This window comes from Corvus kubaryi, unplaced genomic scaffold (genome assembly GCF_017639235.1).
Source record: "Corvus kubaryi isolate FWS band 111438036 unplaced genomic scaffold, C.kubaryi_AGA036_p1.0 66, whole genome shotgun sequence".
Classification (NCBI taxonomy): Eukaryota; Metazoa; Chordata; class Aves; order Passeriformes; family Corvidae; genus Corvus; species Corvus kubaryi.
Genome location: NW_024582054.1, coordinates 27,148,000 through 27,167,576, shown reverse-complemented (window position 1 = coordinate 27,167,576; position 19,577 = coordinate 27,148,000). Strand labels below are relative to the sequence as shown.

The following is a 19,577-nucleotide window of genomic DNA, read 5'->3' as shown; positions in this document are numbered from 1 at the left end:
ACAGCAAGTCAGACCTGACTGAAATCCGTTCTTTTCCCTGGACACATTAATGGGTTGATGTTTCTGGTATCTCTTTGGATCTGTGCCTGTTGAATGATGATCAAGGGGTGCTTAGGTGCCACTCCAACCACCTGCTGGACTGGGGGCCTGTGGAGGTGTCAGGTGAGTTTGGGCACCCTTCTGCTGACATTTAGGGGCATCTAAAAATACACAGCATATACCTGTAGGTACCTAAGAAGCCTTCAGATAAAATGCAGGCATTATACCGACACATCCCAGTGTTCAGTTTTGGATGTAAACATTTTCCAGCTGCTGGGAGAGAGCTCAGCATATCTAGCCTTTTCATCAAAGTCTCCCCCTCTCTTGGTTAGGTAAGACAGAACTCTTCAGTGATTTCCTGAAGGAAGGCACAGGCTAGTGGGAGAGCAGCAGAAACCTGTCCCAAGGCAGGTGAACACGGTCACTGCATCTGATCTCGCTCACCCTGACACCTGGCAGCTGCCACACTTGCATCCGCTGCGCCTGCCAGGTCACCACTGGAAAATCCTTGTCACGGCCAACAGCTCCAGCGGCCCACGCTCTTCCCGGCAGGAATGCCAGGCACACGCTCTCTGGGTGGCCGGTGACAGTGGCTCATTTAGAGCTAAAAAGAGCCTGCATGACTAGTGCGACTACATTAGTTTCATTTTCAGCGCGCGAGGTAGGGCAGAAAGGACTCACGCTGCAGGAAACACGTTGTCCTCTGCCAAAAGCCGCTGCTGCTCGCTGTGACGCTCACAAGGATGCCCATCAGCTGAGCTACCGAGTGACCCAGCTGACGGGAACCGGGGATTAGAGGGAGCCTCTCACACCAGCGATGCCGCACCGCAGACCGCGCCGGGTCCCCGCGGTCGCGCCGTGCCAAGGCAGCCCCGGCCCCATGGTCACGGCCAGCCCCGCTCCCCGCAGCCACCCCCCCGCCGCCGGCCCCTCACCCTTGACGTCCTGCACCATGCCGATGGTGCCGCCCGTGTTGATGACCAGCACCCGCGCCTCGGCTTTAGCGGAGGGGGCCGGGGAGCAGCCGGGGCGCTCCTGGGGCCGGGCCCTGCCCAGGGCTCTGAGCAGAGAGCGCGGCTGTCCCGCCGCCGCCGCCTCCATCCCGCGCCGCACGATCCGCTACCTCCCGGCCGTGCGGAGAACGGGCGCTCTAGGGGCGGGAGGGAGGTGTTGGGGCCGCCCCTTCCCGCTGCCCCGGGGGCGGGGAGAGCCGCCGTGCCCGCCCGCGGGGAGCGGCCGTGAGGGGCAGCGGGGCCGCGGCGGGGCAGCCCCGGCACCGCCCCCTGCACTTTGCTCCGCGGGGCAGCGCCAGCGCGGGGAGACGTCAAAGCCCTTCATGCTTGAAGGAGAAGCCAAGAGCAGCGGCGCGTTGTGGACCCGGGGAGGAGAGGGGAGACACAGGGCTCAGGGTCAGCCCGGCGGCAGCACCTGCTTCGTCCTCGTTTTCCTTCATGAGGAAGAAGGTGGGAACTGCCCCTGCTTACCTGGCCTCAGAGGTGACTCCTGTATATCCAGCGTCTCCCAAAACAGGAGGCGTGGCATGGGCAGCACCCCTGCCCCTCCATTCCAGTTTCCTAATCTGCACCCTCGACTTCCATCTAGATTCTCTCACAAGAAGGGAAATCTTCAACCTCAGGCTGCACATCCAGCCCTGTGCCAAAGGAGGACAAGCCAGGTACCACAGTGCCTGATGTGTGTACAGCTGTAACACGGAACACAAGGGTTGGGCAGGAAAGATCTCCTGAGCAAAGATGAGGGTTGGGGTTTTTTGCAGCCTGCAAACCCACAATCTATTCAGACTGATCTCTTACTTAATCAGTCCTCTCCTGTAGTTTGGCAATATTACCATAGGATGATAGAATGACTGTGGTGGAAGGGACCTTAAAGATCACCTATGGCTTCAATGGCTCTGCCCTGGGCAGAGATGACCATCAGATCATGTTGGTCAGCTCACAAACTCCATTGTTTGAGCTCTTCCATCCCTTGAAGGACATTCACCCTCAAAGATAGATGCCAGATCTAACATGGCATTGTGAAAGGTAACTCCTGTTTCTCAACAGTCTTGCCAAAAGTGCTCAGGGTGAAACAGGCAGAGATGCACAGGTGTGTGTGGGATGATACCATCTCTATCCATATTGCTGAGACCTCTGAAAACGAAATAAGAGAAAAGAGGAGGGGGAAGCTTACTACACCAACCTCAGAAGCTCTGAATATTTGTCTGTTTTATCCTGATGATCATCTCTGCTGTCATTTGCCTTATCTGCAAAAAGCTGGCTATCACCAGGAGCTGAATATCATGATACTGAAATTGACTATAGGTGTAACTGAGCTCCAGTTCATACATTCACCTGTCTGTTACCAACAATGTGCCAGGTATTTCTCAGATCTTCCTCTGTCTCCCTGTAACAGTCATCCTAAGCTTTGAGATGTACAAGGCTGTCTTCAACTCAAATACTTCAAAATAGAAACATTAAACTTCAGAACTAAACACAAATTTAGGGTTTCACATTTAGGTAGGAACAGCAGATACATCTGGGTTAGCAATTTTGCAGGTAAAGGAAGTGAGGAGGCACAATAAAAAAAGGTAATGTTACAGGTATTTTACAGAAAAAGATAGAAATGTGTACTTGAAGAGATTGTGGGAAGGGGGGAAGATTAAGCTCTCATATAAAACAAACTGTATTAAACCCTGTATTGTCGAGTTCAGCTACTGGTTTTACTTCTAAGTATTGTTTTTGAAAAGTATACGGTAGTTTCTGTTGAGGATTGGGCGGGAGATCCAGTGTGAGGAGGCTGAAGTTGTTTTCAAGGAAATCTGATAAATCTTTAGGTCTGTTGTCATGAGATTTGTTACTACTGGCCAACTATAAAGCAAAATCAGCAAAGCAACTGGCTAAAACCCAATGAGCAGTTACTGGGAACAGTAACTGCTGAGAAGCACAATTCACATGAGCTGAGAAGTAGCTGCTGCACAAATACCTTGAGGCTAAACTTAAGTGTCACTTAAGTGCCTGATTTACTCAGTAAGTCAAAGGAAGAACATGCTTCCTGTAGGAAAGTGGTAGGGATTTTTTTGGCTCCCAGTCATATGAACTGAATTTGTACCCTGCACTGCACCTTCTAAATGAACTGTAACTCAATTTCAAAGTACAAATAGGGGTTGTGGGATAGTCCAAACAATTTCTTTTACTTCCAATTTCTACGACTTAGTACTCTAACAAATAAATTTTATATTCTCCCCCTAAGTTGTCAATCTCTCTCTTAGTGGCCCAAAACGTGGCACAGAATTCCAGATGTGGTCTCACAAGTGCTAAGTAGAGGGCAGTAATCATTCCCCTGTGTCTGCTGGCTGTAGCTGTCCTGCTAGTGCAGCCTAGCCTTCGCTTTCATCGCTGCAAGGGCCCTTTGCTGCCTCATACATGACTTGTCCGTAGGACCCCCAAGCCCTTTTTGCACAGCTGCTACTTAGATTTTTTTTATCTATACTGTAGGCTATTGAACAAAACCCAGCAGTGTCGGAAGGCAGAAAAAAACTGTGTAGTAACTCCAGCTGCTGGAGTACACTGTGTGTATTGACAGGTCCACAACAAAATTTTTTAAATAAACAAATATTTTGTGTCTGCTGCAGGGAAACACTTTTTTCAAAAGAAAGAAAAAATTGCATCTAATTCTTGTTATGTATCAAAAAAACAATTCCACTTCCTTCATATATTTCTAGCACAGATCTCGAAGCATCTTTAATCGTGTACGCTTTTCCCTGTGCTACTCAAGAGTAAAAAATGTAATCAAGATGACATGAAAAGAATGTGATGAAGAGTTTCAAACTCTATAGAAAGGTCATTTTAGATTCTGTGGGACTCTCTCCAGAAAGAACAAAACAGAAGTTCCATTTGAGCAGGATTACTAGGGTTGGTCAGAAATCCAACACTTTCTTTCACAGAATAATCATCTTTTGAAAATGTTTCTGGCAAAAAAAAAAAAAAAAAAAATTGTAAGGTTATTTTCCTTGTTCTATGCACCTTACAAGGTGCTTTTTTTTCTGGTTTACACTCAAAATTTATTTATGCAAACTCCCAAGATCTAATGTGTGTAAAAGATTTAATGCATCTTGTAAAAGGAAAAATAAACAAAACAACCCTACATTTTTCTTTTTTAGAAGTTAGCTGGATTGCATTCCACAGTGGGGTAGCACCACATCTGCCTTTGGCCTGAGCTGTTGCTCCATACTTGACTAGCTTTAAATGTCCTTTACAAAATGTAATGAGTTCTATCATCTTAGTCTTGACATTTCAGCTTTCCCACCTATAACACACTTTATCAATTAAGGAAAAGCAGGACCAGAACACCAGCTAAGGTCTTAGGAGTCAGAATAGGTCAGGATAAGGATAATATGAAGACAGACCTTTCTACTTTGTCAGCTTCGAAACAGTAACTAAAAGCAATTAATATATCTTGGCTGCTCACAGGCTTAGATAAATTAAATGGGTGGTGTCAGTCAAATATTATCAAAGAGACATAGTAACTCTTCACAACACTTAAAAGTATGATTTCATAGGTATTGATGGACAGATTAAGAAGTAATTGCTGTGATGGCGGAAACTGCTTGCAACTAGTGAGTGCCATTGTATTCCTTCTAACATATGGGATGCTATTAGATACAGAACATTAAATAACCACTTTCTGCTATTGAATGCCACTTTGCTGCTCAGCCATGTCTAGAAAATCTCTTTTAAGACATCTCTTATTTCTTGTGAATTCTGTTGATGGCTTCTCTGGAAATTGTACCACTTTATTCTCTACCCTCCACACTTCTGTTTGAGCAATGAATCCCTCCTAGATATCTGTGCAACTTACTTGAGATCATTTCTCTAATCCAGGGATGTCATTCAGAGTTCTGTGTCCCAACATCTGAACAATGCAGAATACTGTTATAAAAAAAAAAAAAAATAAAAACCAAAAAAAGGGGGGGGGGGGGGGGAGGACTTTACCAATTAGCTGGAACAGAGAGGCTTGTCCAAAAGCATGTACAGACAAGGATTAAGCCACCTCTTACCTGAGAGATGTGTGCCTTTAATGAGGGAAATTGGATTTTAAAAATGAGAAGGGCTGATGTCTCCAGAAGCTAAGAGCATGTCAAGCACTGGCATGACTTAATGGTCCAACAGATCTCAAGCCATGCTTCTGAATTTATTTCATGTAAATTTGTGGGGGTTTGTCCATAATGCAGAAGGGAACTCTGGTCCCACACCTGTGATGTGTGTTTCAGACTGTCAATGCATTCTCTTATTTAAGGTATTCCAGTTCACCCAATACTATCAGAAAAACCTTTTCTGCTCTTAAAATTCTGATATATTTAACTGATATTCATGAAGGCAATGGACTCTCCAAATCTGCTGGTTGAGCTTAGGCCTACTTTAAACAATTCAGAGTGTCATTGTCTAGAACAGCAGAAGAAGAAAGCAGCAAGCCAGAAGAAAACATGTTCCCTCTTTTCCTCTGCCTGCTACAGGTAGAATAATTCTGCTTTAAGCAAAATAAATCATGCATGCATATCAAGATGGGAGAGAATCTCTTCTGCCTGGGAGGGGTTTTGGGAGCTGGAATGGTTTTGGTTGTGCAGTAGATAGATGGTGGCAGAAGGTAACGTCTGAACACAGAGGAGTGTTGAAGACACAGAAAATGATGAAAAATAAAGCAAGCAGCACAAAAGTATCACTTTGTTCCTGAGCTAGTGCTTGAAACAGGTGAAGGGCAGAGGAAGATCAGGATTGGGCAGAGACTGACCACGTAGCAAAGCTTCAAGGTTCTTCTTAGGGCCTTCTGCATCTTTAAGGGCCACCCATGAAGCACGTGGGATGAGGCTGAAAGAGGAGCTGGGGAACAGAAATGAATGTGCTGTGGGTCTCAGGAGAGAAAGACTGTTCCAAGGCAGCTGGTGCCTGGAGTGCCCAGACTCCTTCCAAAATTCAGCCTCCGTCTTTCCTTCTTTTCAAAGTGCCAGTGACCTACACCCTGCGTCTGTGAGCTGGGCCAGCTAATACCCCCAGGGCACAGAAGTTGCCAAAAGATGAGGGAAAGTCACCCCTGGTTCCTCGACTGATTCTTGACAATATGTGGGAACTCGTGCCTTTTGATCAACAAATCAATGATTACATAGAAGCTTCTTATTGTTTAAAATACACTCCACTCACACATCTCACAACTTTGACATAGTACCTTACTTATATACTTTGCTTACTTATACATACTTACACAGTTCACTTATACATTTTATAACTTATAACTTCCACGTATCACACTACTTATACATCTTACTTCCACCTTTTACCGAATACACTACTTATACATTTTACCTACTTTTACATACTACTCTACTTACACATTTTACAGCTTATCCATAACACAGTACATGTACATTTTGCAACTGCTGTGCATGAGATCACACATTGCTTGATTGGTCTCTCTGTTTTGTCCATGAGCTCCACACACACTTTTCTGATAATATGATTGGTTTTAATCTAGTGCAGCACAGTCCTTTTTATCTATTCCTTGCTATCTTGGTATTTAGTTTTTCAGCTTCTTCTTTCCCAATTCTTTTCTAATTTAGCACAGTTTACCTTTCAGTCCTTGATGAGTTCCTAAGGGCTCTAATAGGTGGGGCTTCAGATCCAGGCAAGCAGCATCAAAATGATGACAGCAACAAAACCCATCCAGTGATCAGCAGCCAAGTTAGCCCAGAGAATCCAAACAACAGGACAACAAAAGACAAAGAACAAATACAAACCTATCCCACCTCTCCCCTCAAACCTTCAGACTGGAGCTTAAAAACCCTCTTGGAGCTGATGTGCTGCAGCTGAAGGTGGAAAGGCCAGGTGAAGCCAGTGAGGGTTAATTCCAGCCTGGTCCCACTCTGAGGGCTCTGGTAAAAATAGCTAAAAATGGTTTGGCTGGGAACAAGGCTCAACTACTTTACAGCAACAGTGCTGCACAGCACTTGCTCTGTTCTTTCAGGAGAATCACATTGTTACAATGAATAGCAAAATGGAAAAGGGTGTGTAACACAGTTGGAAATTCCACATTCCTTCCCCACAAAGTCTGTGTGTAGGGATTAGGGTGGTTTGAATGAACCCAACTGAGTCCTGCTGAGCCTGTGGCCACCTGCACCATGGCAGCTGTGCTCTCTGCAGGGAGTGCGAGTGGGGAAATCAAGGTGAGAGTGGATGTCAATGTGAAGTGATCCATTTCCAGAGAAAACAGGACTGTCCTCTTTTAGCTGGATGGCATTTTTAGGAGGTACAGGTGAGTGCATGTATGTCCTGTCCATTGCTTTGACCTTTCCTAGCACAGTTGTGCTGCTCTTGGCTCCTGAGCTACCTATTCTGGAAGCTTGCCCACGGATTTTACAAGAGCTTTTGTTTACAGTGCAAAGAGAAAACTGAGTTACCAGGAAAAGGAATGCCAGGGATGGAATTTGAGTAATAAAGGGATGGTGACTTTACGGGTCATGACAAGTGCAGTCCCAACAGGCTCTGCCTTGCTTGACCCATGGTCAGGTGTCTCAGGTTTAATTACAGTGACCACCTCCTGCTGCAGAACTCTGATGTGCCCACAGTGAGAACTGGGTGAGACAAAGGGCTGTTAAAGAGTCACACAGACGATGGCCAAGTGAACAGAATTGTCTTGGAGAGACTACAGAAAAGCTGCAGCTTGCTAACCAAAGGTGAAACCCACTTCTCTAAAACCAAGATTTGTGGAGTTTGTTTGATCTTGAGAAAGGAAAACACTGTTGTGTGTGACCAATACTGAGATCTCAGTATGCACCAGCTAACTGCTGTCTCAAAATCAAGTCCAGCAAATAGTCTTCCTGCAGGCATTCTGGGACCTCTGATGAACCTTTATTTATATCAATTCACAACAGTTGAGGTGACTGCCTAGCTACATCATCCATCAAAAATAACGACACTCTTAAGAAATCTCCATACATTTTTGACCCATTCTTGAGGATCACCTTCTCTGATCTCAAGAACTATCCATTCCAACAAGGAAGACACCAAGCAGAGGTAGAAGCAGGCCTGCATGAATGAACAAGGAATTCCAGGTAAGAATTAAGCATAAAAAGTGTTCAAGAGGTGGGAGAAGGGACAAGGTGTCCCAGGAGGAATATAGAGATACTGTCAGAATATGCAGGTATGTTGTTATGAAAGGCAAGGCCCACCTGAAATTGAATTTACAGAGGGATATGAGGGTTCAACAAGGATGGTTTCTATGGTAAATAAGCAGCCAAAAGGTGACTAGGGAAAAGGTGGGCCCACTGGTGACTGGCAGGGCACTTGGTGACAAAGGACATGGGAAAGCTGACAATGCCATCTTTTTCTCAGTCTTCACTGGTTGTATCTGCCTTTAGGAATCCCAGGCACCTGAGGCCATTGTATGATGCAGGACAAGGAAGACTTCCTGCCACTAGAGAAGGATCAGTTTAGGGAAAATTTAAATAAACCAGACCCTGACAAGTCCCTGGAACCTGATGGGCTGCACTCACAAGAGCTGAGGGAAGTGGTTGATGCCATTTGAGGACACTCAATAACCTTTAAAAGGTCATGGCAAGCAGGGGAAGGTTCTCAAGGAGTGGAAGAAAGCAAATGTCACTTCTAACTTCAAGAATGGTGAGAAGGAAGAGGAGATGGGAAACTAGAGACTGGTCAACCTCACCTCAATCCCTGGAAAAGTGGTGGAGCAAATAGATCTGGAAGTTACTTCCAGACATATGAAGGTCAAACAGATGGTTAGGAGTAGTCACCACATATTTATCACACTTGATCAACCTGACAGCCCTCTCTGACTATGCAACTGGCTCAGTGGTGAGGAGAGAGCAGTGTTAATATCTAATCAAGATATTGGGTCTTTGGACTGGCAAAATACCCAAGCAACATTCTACTTGAAATACTCAACTAAATTACTAATTTGTAATTTTTTTTTTTTTGGCAGTTACATGTCGATTAATATACCTCAGAGGTAAGATTAATCTTCTTACCAGATTCAGTTATCTAGAAGACAGGTATCTAGTCTCAATGAATTAGTTTAGTAATTAGTGGTTAACAATAATATAATAACAACTGGAGTTTCCTGAGAGGCATGGTGCACATCCAGCATTCACAATAGCTGACCGTGAGCTAAAAAAGTACTTAGGTTTTTTTCAATTTTGGGGTTTTTTTTTAGTTCTTTTGTGTTTGATCTGCTGACAGAGAATACCCAGGTCAGAGTTCATGCTGTGCCATCAGTTCTCAGCCTGCAGCCCCATGAGTCACAGATTACAGCAACAAGGGACACGAGGATGGGAAGCAGATGCTGTTAAACTTTTACACTGGGCTGTACAAGTTTAACTCCCCTTTCTTTGAGAGGTGGATGGGACCAAAACTTCTCTGTCCAGCGGAGGGCTCACGGAGCTGACAGTGGCATGGAGCTATTTCCATGTTAAAGGGTGGAGAAACCACTGTAATTGTATGTCTGTCAGAGGTGTCAAGTCTCATAGAAACACTCAGTTGCTAGAACACCAGTGCAAATGCTGAGACAAATCCTGATACGACGGTAGCAGAATTAGGAGGTGGACCACTTTGCAAGAGAGGCTGGCCACCTCTGGTTTTCTTCAGGCTTCAGGCTGCTAATCCTTGCCTTTTTTTAGTTCTGCCAGAAAGCTGAGGGTTCGGCTCTGTGCAGCACTGATGACCATTCTGGGAACAATGGAAATCGCATCTCAAAGCTGGCTATGTTGGCTGGGGAGCCACTGGGAAGATCGGTGACCATTCGACCAAGAAATGATCCCGTCTCAGCCTTGCAATCGTAGCTCCAGAAAAACCACCCACTCCACAGACCTGGCAAACCAAGAGCAGCAGGGAAGTGAGGCTTTCTCCTTCTCAGTAAGGAGAAATTTCCTCAGTTACCTCTCCTTCACCTCTGGGGTGAGAGCTGGCAACAGATCTTGCACCTGGTGCTCAGGAGCGCAGTCTGGCACCAGGCTGTAGGCACTGGCAAGGGCAGGCTGAAAATGGCCTTAGGCAAAGTAAGAGAAGTGATCTGGCACCAAGAAGGAAAATACCACTGGAAGAAGGCAGGCCAGGTACATGAGCACTGAAGTGCAGCACGAGCCTCAGGCCTCACAGAGACTGCAGGGAAGATAAGCTTCGAATGCTTTTTAAGGCTTTAGGAAACGAAACTGAATTTATAAAACCAATCCTGACATACAAGTAGGAAAAGGGAACAAGTGCCTGGAGTTTGAGTTAATAAAGCACGTTCTGTGATCAACCTCACGGAGGATACGAGATTGCTGTGACCCTGCTTATCAGCAGGAGGTGAAGGACAGAAACCTGCAGACTGATGAGGTAGAACAGTCCACCTGGAGTACTTGTGGCACAAGAGGAAGGTCTGGATGTGTGAAACTTGTCATAGATTTGGAATAGCAGGTCAGAAATACCTTTCTTAGATTTTTCATAGCAGTCTGTTGGCCAAGCTGCACTGGCAAACCTACCTGCACTGAGGTGGTTTGGAGAAGATCATGCTCTCCACAGGAGCGTTTTCATCCACTGAGATCTACGTCGCTGGTCCGATTCTGCTGACCCTGCCTGGATGATTTTTGGGGTTGTTTTAGCCACCACCACCCCCCCCAAAAAATAAAAATGCTGTAGCCTCTGACTTGCTTCCTTGGTTCTGCAGCCTGCTTAGCTCATGCTTCACTCATCAACCCCAAAAACGCCTGGCTGCTGTGCCCTTGGGCACAGTGATCTCACTTTGCTGATGTTCCTTCCTGCTATGAGGAAATCACTTCCAAGGAACAGACTGGGAGGCAGTGTTTCTTTTCTTCTATTCATAGCTGTCTTAATCACAGTTTTTATTTTTCCCTGTGCAGTGTTCATTATGCTGGTTCACGAGTTTCTCAGCTCACCAATTCTGCATTCTGTTCGAACTCAGTCAAAATGCCAGCCTAAAGAACTCAATGTAGTGGCTGAGCTTAAGTTACAATAACAATTATTAGAATAATATGACAGCCATCACAAGTCATTAGAAACTCGGAGTCGGCAGGGAGACAGAAAGTTGCTTTGTTGCTCAAAGATCTCTTTTCTTGTTTACAACGTAATTTTTCAACCTTGTATCTCAGAAATTCTCTGAAACAGAAGGGGTGCACTGTCAAATGTGGCTTCTTTGCTATATCCAGGGGATTAAGAGCCTTCCTACGAAATGCAATAAAAGCAGAATTGCTAAATCCAGGTTCTCTCCTACCTTTCTGAGGAGTGAGACCTACTGAAATGTTCAGTGAGGGAGACACAAATCATGCAAGTGCCAATTAACACAACCTGGATTCTGAGCTGCTCACAGTATCCCAACAGCATCAGAGCCTTACACAGCATCACGTACAGCCTTAAATGTGCAACCAGGAGTTCTGCAGTAGTTCACAATTGCTTATTTTGCTGAGGGTTAGAAAGAACCATCCTGCTTTTCACAGGAGCCCTTCAAGTATTGTACTTTGAAAACTAGCTGGGTTCTAGACTGCCTTGAGCTTTTAGAAATTATGCTTAAGTGCAACTGGAAGGTGCTTGCTACAGCCCTTAATATTGGGTGTGTCTAGTTGGAATTCAAATTTTATTTTTATTTATTGCTATTTTACTAGCCACTGACCCAATTCAGAATTGCATACATAAAAGACCAGAGCCCTTGCTGTGATCTTATTATTCTGTCATTTAACACCTGCAGCTGTGTTCTGTGACCTCTTGAAATACGTGCTGTGGAAGATACAGTCTGTATCAAGAATTTTAATAAAATCTTATCTACTTTCCTGTCCTTTAATAGTGGCCTTTCTGCCCTTATTAAAGACAGACCAAGAAAACCCCAGAGATACATATGCATCCTCTGTGCTGTTCATTTCCTGATTATACACTCTGTATTTTTGCTACTAACAGACCAAAAAGAGAACAAAGAGCTTTGTAAATGTTGAAATACTGCCAAGAGCTGTACCCTTCCTTTTCAAGTACACATATCCAGGGAGAAAGGTACCCCTGGGTGTTTTATGCTCTGTTTAGGAAGAAAACAAAATGAGAGAAGTGAAATATTTAAAACCCCTCCACAGTTCTCCACATGGCACAAAAAACCAATACAGGAGGGGAAAAGAAGATCATCACAGTGGTGTGTTTGTGGAGCACCTGGGGCTTATCACTCTGACTGGCACAGAGAGAAGACAAGTTTCATAAGCATGACATGAAGAAGTTGTGAACTCATCTAACCATGAGTGATGAAGTTTTGACTGCAGTTTTTCAGAGCAAAAAGCAGCCTCTGCGCTTTTTGCAGCACAGGAGGAAATGAATGCCAGCATTTCAACCACACATTTCACCTCCCTCCTTCCCCTGAACCAAGTGGCACCCCACTGCTCTCTTTCCCCAGGGTGGCTCACTGTGAGGGAGGGAATTGCTGGGGTGAAGGAGTGAAGGCCATGACCCCTCAGGAAGGCTCATGGTGTGTGCAGCTCATTCCTGCCCAGCTCACCTTAACCCACTGCCCTCTACCACTCCAATGGCAAAACCAGCAGTGAGCAGCAGCATCCCTCACTGAGCACCAGCACCCAAGCTCAACTCTCTGCCCCCTTGCCCTGGGATCGAGAAACATCCATTAACTCATCCCTGTGCCAAGAAACATCTGCCAGGACTTCCCCATCACTCATGGGGATGTGAAGGGGCTGAGTCCCTCCCTTGAAAGGGGGATGTCTAGGAAGGTCCTGTCCTTGCCCAGGACGGAAGAGCGCTCTCAGCAGAAGGAGCAACCACCTCTGTTACCCCAAGGGATTTAAGTCATAGATCTGGCAGATTAGACAGACACTCCCAGAGCTTGAGTGAAAGCTAAATATAGGAGCATCAGACAGGGATGACAAATACACCTACCCATGTAGCTCAGTGACTAAGAAAAGAGCAATTTATCTTCCAACAGATTCACCAGATCAGCTCCGAGCTTGCCTCTTCCCTCAACACTCCTCTGGAGGATTAATATGTCTCAGACATACCATCTTTGCCTCAGGTTTCTTTCATTTATTAACCTCTTTGGAGTTTCATCTGTTTTCCTCAAGGTTCTTTTACAGAAAGGAAACTCCAAGTCAAACTATATACACTGATGGTGGGTTTTTATTTTTCTGTTCAGTTCTATCCCTGTCCATGAGGTAGACAAACCCTGCTCTGTGTTACCCTGGTCCTTGAAAAACATGCTAATGACCTTTCCAAGGTCAGTTTAACTCCCATCTATGCCAACACCCGTATCCTGGTTTAAACCATGATTTTGTAATTTATCCTAATTCATGTGGCCTTTTTCTGACACTTTCATGCAGACTGACATTAAATTTAACCTGCTGGGACTGCACTCCTTGTGCCCTATAAAGTCACCATCCCTTTATTACTCAAATTCCATCCCTGGCATTCCTTTTCCTGGTAACTCAATTTTCTCTTTGCACTGTAAACAAAAGCTCTTGTAAAATCCGTGGGCAAGCTTCCAGAATAGGTAGCTCAGGAGCCAAGAGCAGCACAACTGTGCTAGGAAAGGTCAAAGCAATGGACAGGACATACATGCACTCACCTGTACCTCCTAAAAATGCCATCCAGCTAAAAGAGGACAGTCCTGTTTTCTCTGGAAATGGATCACTTCACATTGACATCCACTCTCACCTTGATTTCCCCACTCGCACTCCCTGCAGAGAGCACAGCTGCCATGGTGCAGGTGGCCACAGGCTCAGCAGGACTCAGTTGGGTTCATTCAAACCACCCTAATTCCTACACACAGACTTTGTGGGGAAGGAATGTGGAATTTCCAACTGTGTTACACACCCTTTTCCATTTTGCTATTCATTGTAACAATGTGATTCTCCTGAAAGAACAGAGCAAGCGCTGTGCAGCGCTGTCAAGAATCAGCTGAGGAATGAGGGGTGACTTTTCTGTAAAAGGATTAATGAAAAATATTCTCCACCCATATACCTGCCATAAGGAAACACCTGGACAAGGACAGACACTAAAATGACTAAAAATAGACATTATTTCAGTATATTTTCTGAGGTTCTGGAATTTAGTAGGGTAAAGAATTCAAGTTCCTCCATTTTAACAGTTTCTGAAGGATCTGCCTTCCCTGGAGTTCCATTCATTCTTCTGTTTATGTTATTTCATTTCCATCAGAGCCTGTAGCAGTAAATTCCAAAATTAATTACATGCAATGGCAAAAAATCTCCTTTTCATTTAAAACTGTTATCAGGTGTCAATGTAGTTTTGGGGGGACTTACGAATAATAGTCAATGCACATTGTTTCAGATTCTAGGAGCACCTGTCAGTACAGTTTGTCACTTTATCATTACTATTGCAGGCATTTAAGAGCATTATTCTGACCATTTACAGATTCAAATATTTCCACCTTAAACTCAATGAAGAAGTACATAAATCACTAATAAATTATGGTAAGTGAAATCTCATTCTGCTCAATGTTGGTGAGCATCTGGAGATACAGCAAATCTTGACAAGCAGTCATGGCCATTTTTTCTTACGGAAGTAGCCCCCAAAAGCCACAAAACTGAGTGGGTTCAGGTCCACAGCCACACAGACACTACTATTTTACAATACTTTCTTTCTCCAGTGCGAGAAACAACTACTGTAAAACAGTATTACCCTTTGAGGGGGAATCCTGAAGCTACTTACCTTAAACTTGTTCAAGCGACTGCAATGCTGTTGAAGCCTATATCAAACAATAAAACACAACAGCTGCTTTTTAAATGTTAGTACTGTATATATTCTTCTGCAAATGTATGTCTCTCAGCAAGGCTGACTGGAAGGATGCTGTGCTTCCTTCAGGACTGTTCTCTCCCATACCACAGCAGTCCCCAGCTGGTGGCAGCACAGTCACACACACAGACCCACACACGGAGAAACAGAGTTTCAAAATAAAAAAATTAAAAATCAGTGCTGCTTATGTGGAATGATTTCCATTATTTTTCTCATGCCTTTGTGCGTTGCCAAGTTCCCTTTTCATACAGAAACTCCCATCATTAATAGACAAAGCAAGATTTGAAATCCTGCCTGTTCCACTTGCCCCCCAAGGTGTTTAACAGGAACACTTAATTGGTGTACAACACCTGGCTGAGAAATACTCTTGTCCAAGCCACTTGAGATGCAATTTTTCTGTTAGACCTCTCTCACTAACTATTTTAATTCCCAAGGATCAGTAAAATGTGTCTAAGGAAGTAGTGCTCTAATAAACCACTGAAATTGCCTGTTACACAGTCATCCCTCTGTTTAATTACAGCTTCAAATGATTTATTTTAAGCATCCCCTTATTTTGCAAAAATCTGCCATTTCTTTATGGTGACCACTGATTCTCTGCCCTTTAGAGGGTGACTGGATATTACATAACCTCCAATGTTCACTGAGTGAACAGTGAAAATGAATACTCTTCCATATACTGACTGCTTTTGTATTCATGTATTTCTTGAATGCAATCATATACCATTAATAACTAAATTTAGCTTTTATTAAACGTGACTACACAAAGGAAGAGACAAAACCATTTTATTTAATTTCTTCATTTTATTCTGAAACTGCTGGCCTGATTTTTAGGAATAAAGATTTCCCAGGTAAAAATAAGATGAAAGGATGAAACAAAGTGCCATGAATCAGTAATTCGAAAGCATTCTTCTGCCATACAGGAAAATAAATCATGTTATGTTTTGCTGTACAAAAAAATTAATGAAAAAATTGTATCCAGTATATGAAGATATAGTTTGGATCAGAACATAATTTAGATCATCAGTTTCTTCTGACTTCTAGTTCTTGGTTAAGGAAAACCCCAAACCCCTTTGCTGCATATTTTTTAAAAGAACTAGTAAAAAAGAAAACAGGATAATGCAACTTGCAATTAAAGACAAAAAAAAGTCATGCCCCTTAATTTATGAGCTTTAAGACAGAAAATGAACAACTAAGCCTCGTTTGCTTCATCTTTCATGTACCTTGTGATAAACCTGTTCAGAAGTATTAAATGAAAATTGCATCCTGATTTACATCAGTTTCTTTTATGAATAAACTTTTCTACTCTAGGCCAGCAAACCTCAGCTTTTTCAGAAACACAGAACATTTTCTAAACTGTTTTTCAGTACACTTGTACTCATGTTAAGGAACAATCTTGCAAAACATGCATACAAGACAGAAGTAATTTTTAGACTAGTAATACCTCATCCTCTGAAAGAGTTCTAGAAATACTTAGTCATTCAACAAAACAAGCTTGTGGAGCTGATAAACAAAATTTCCTCTTTCAGGCTGCTTTTCAGACTCATCAGTAATACGCTGAGAATCCACCTAGTCAAAAGAAGCAAGATGAAAGTCAGAATGCATTCTTAATGTCTTCCTATATAACACAGCTAAGAAGAAGTCTTGAAGAGTTCAGAGTTTTAAATCATACAGGAATTTCAGTTCCACACCACACACTGCAACAGAAGAGCCAGGGCTACAAAATGCTTTATCTCATGGTTTGCCCGAGTCAGAACACTATTCCACAGTCAATTCCGAAGCATTACAGGTAGTATTTTACGATCTAAGATGTCCTGGGGATCCTTCAGATGCAGTGAAAAATCCTGATCCAAGGCCTACACATTTGGCTTGTTATAAAACACCAGCAGAAGTGAGTATATTATCTTCCTAAATCCAAGGATAACTGAATTAGAAATATGAAAATAGAAACACTTTGGCCTAAGGCAGTGTATCACAACACACTCTAAAACAAAGCCTTTTAGAAATAACTGCCCTTGGTGCTTGTTCTCTGTTGTCCCTCTTTACCAGGGGAACCAAACCCCTCCTTTCTGGGCCGCAGGGTGGGAGAGCCACCGGGAGGGTGTGTGTGGCAGTTTTACTCCTGCACTCACTAATTCCTCACCCCCTTTTAATTAAGAAACTGTAGTTGTTCTTCAGGAAATCCAGTGGCCTGCAGAGGCCCTTACAAAAAGAAAGGTGAGATTTCTAAGAGAATAGGAAGCTAGGAGAATTTTTTTATGAAACCTTCCCAGGTCTTGAGAAAACTGCCCTCTTGCCTGATCCCACCACATTTGTTCTAAAACAAGCTACATTTATTTCTGTTTGCCTAGAAAGGAAAAGCCACCTCAAAGCACAGCAGCCCAAAACAAAACTGAAATGCACTGCGTTCAGGAAAATGTAGCTACAGCTGCTTAACAGAAAGAATAGAAAATTTTAACTTCCAACAAATGTGAAGTTGCCTTTACAATCTCTCTCAACTTAAAACCCATGGAGAGATCTGCCTGAAAACACTAAATATTTATATACACAAAATTAAAAAACAAGCCACCCAACAACTAAACAAAAATAGGGTATCAACAGACATTGGTGATTACATAAATGAAAGTTCTTAAGCTTTAATTTAACTCTGCAATGCTTACGGTATTTTCAAATTCAATAAACAAAAAAGTCATCCTCCCAAAAGTTCTCCCTTTCAACACTCTTCACTAATTGTACTGGAGTACTCAAACTCCTCAAAAAAAAGTTTTAAAAGAAATCTTTATACCATTACCTGATTCCATGCATATGGCTTCTCATACCAGGTGGGATCAATTATGTCTCGAGGCTTTGATTTGCAGATTAAACTGAAATTACATAAAAATAGCCTTAACAAGTACACTTATATTTGGTTAATTATAAAGACAAAGGATTTTTTTATAAAAGATACAAGCAGGTATTTACAAGGTGTCTGTGCTAAAGGGAATCTTAAATTTCCCTGTTAATCTAGTCTGATTTGTTCACTTCTCTCTACTTTGCCCCTCCAGTGTAGTAAGTCAAAATACAAATTTTCACAAGGACATATAGTGTATCAGAATGTGGTTTCTTCTAAAGAAAATAATGAGTTTTTTTTTTTTTTTTTTTTTAAAAAGCACTAGAATTTGCAATTGTAATTTATTCCTTACGTTTTATGTATGCTTACTCACTGGAATGTATAATACAGCTATTTTTAGGGTATTTTGTTTTGCATGACAACTCAATTACTATAGTCTGTCTGCTCCAGTTATTTCCTCAAGCTGTGCAAGGTACAACAGTAGTAGACATTAATTAATTCTGTCTAGATGTGTTTTTCAAAACCTGATTTTAGTTTTATGTAGTGGTGACATGTTGTAAATACAATTAGCTTTTGAAAAATGGAAAACAGTTATGAAAGACTGTTCAGGCTGAATTTTTACCTATGTACTTGTATTAATAAATGTTTTTTCCAAAACACAGAAAGTACAATTGGGAAAAAATATTCAAAACCAAGAAAGATTTTACACAAGGGAGAAGAAGAAATCATTTACAATAATGAGACTGTTTATTCCTTCAAATAAAACCATACAAAAATGAAATAAAATTTTAAATAAAAATAGCTGTAGGATTGTTGAAAGACAACCAATAAATGTACAAAAATTCCACGAGAGAAAAGGCTACCACAGAAGGGTATAAAATCCTGAAGACAAAGAAGTCCAAGGGCTGATGAGAGTGGCCGAGTCAGGCAGCCAGTGCTGACTGAGCTGGGAACATGTCAGTGCCCAGGACCTGTGCCAAGGTCTGACCCTTCCCCTCCCAGCTGGCTGGAGATGTCTGAACAATCAGCCCAAAATAGGTGCCGAGACTGTAGCAAGTATTCACATGTCTGAACAAATAGCAGTGACATTTTTGTGCCTTCAATTTAGCATGTAAGTGTTGATGTCCCAGCATGAGCTGTTACTGTCACAGTCACCTCCAGAGGGGGGTTGTGGCTTTGCTTCTTTCTGCCTACCCATGTTCCTTGACTTCTCCATTGCTTGTGCTCTTTTAATTTCACTTCTAGTACCTCAAAAGGTAAGGCTGACTTGTTACTATGGAATGCACGTGAATTTTATTTGGAGTTTTGGAAATAGGAAGTATGGGTGCTTGCTTTAAACTGAAGGCAATGTAATAGGGGTTTTTTTCCACAGGTAAGAGAGCAGGTACTTTCAAAACCAAGAAACACCTGAAAAATCAACATAAATAGATGCTCTGATAATCTTTCTGGTAACCCTGGGTAAGAGCAGGGGTGTGATCTTTATCAGCACAAGGAACTGCCTAAAACTGACATCATGCAGTTACTTCAGCAAAGCTCTACCAGCAAAAAAAAAAAAAGTTGTATTTCTTAGAGATGAGGCTGGTAAGAGTTAGGTTACGGACTCTGGACCAGAGCTCTTTTTAACATAGTTCAGTAGAGAGCCAGGTCAGGATGAGAAAATTCTCCTGATGATACAGAGAGCACTAAAATGCATGCTGAGTGTACAAACAAGGGAAAACTTTTCACATTATGCTCAGCAGGGACAGACATTAGAAGGAGCTGCTCCTGGGATAGTTCATTGCACTCTTTCTCCCAAACTACAAGCTGAAAAAATTCTCCAGGCTGGCTGCACTGAACCACAATGGTCTTTTCAGAACCACTGCTTCACTTACAAGGAGAAGCTTGCTGGCAAAAAGGCAGATGGCCTTACTTAAGTTCCTAAA

General features: G+C 42.9%; 2 protein-coding genes across 7 annotated transcripts in view; both read right to left on the bottom strand.

Annotated features, from left to right (window-relative positions):
* The window catches only part of ASPG (asparaginase), a 44,511-nt gene extending 43,306 nt beyond the window's left edge, over positions 1-1,205 (bottom strand). Inside the window, exon 1 of the mRNA XM_042047572.1 lies at positions 975-1,205. Coding sequence (XP_041903506.1) covers positions 975-1,140 — 166 coding nt within the window. The 5' untranslated portion in view covers positions 1,141-1,205. The remainder of the gene's footprint in view (positions 1-974) is intronic.
* A 14,389-nt stretch (positions 1,206-15,594) lies between these two features.
* Positions 15,595-19,577, bottom strand: part of TDRD9 (tudor domain containing 9) — a 70,093-nt gene continuing 66,110 nt past the window's right edge. For all 6 annotated transcript variants that reach the window (XM_042047730.1, XM_042047732.1, XM_042047729.1 and 3 more), the window contains 2 exons: positions 17,617-17,689; positions 15,595-16,394 (listed from right to left, as the gene is read on the bottom strand). In XM_042047730.1, the coding sequence (XP_041903664.1) occupies positions 16,299-16,394; positions 17,617-17,689 (169 nt within the window). In that variant the 3' untranslated portion in view covers positions 15,595-16,298. The remainder of the gene's footprint in view (positions 16,395-17,616; positions 17,690-19,577) is intronic.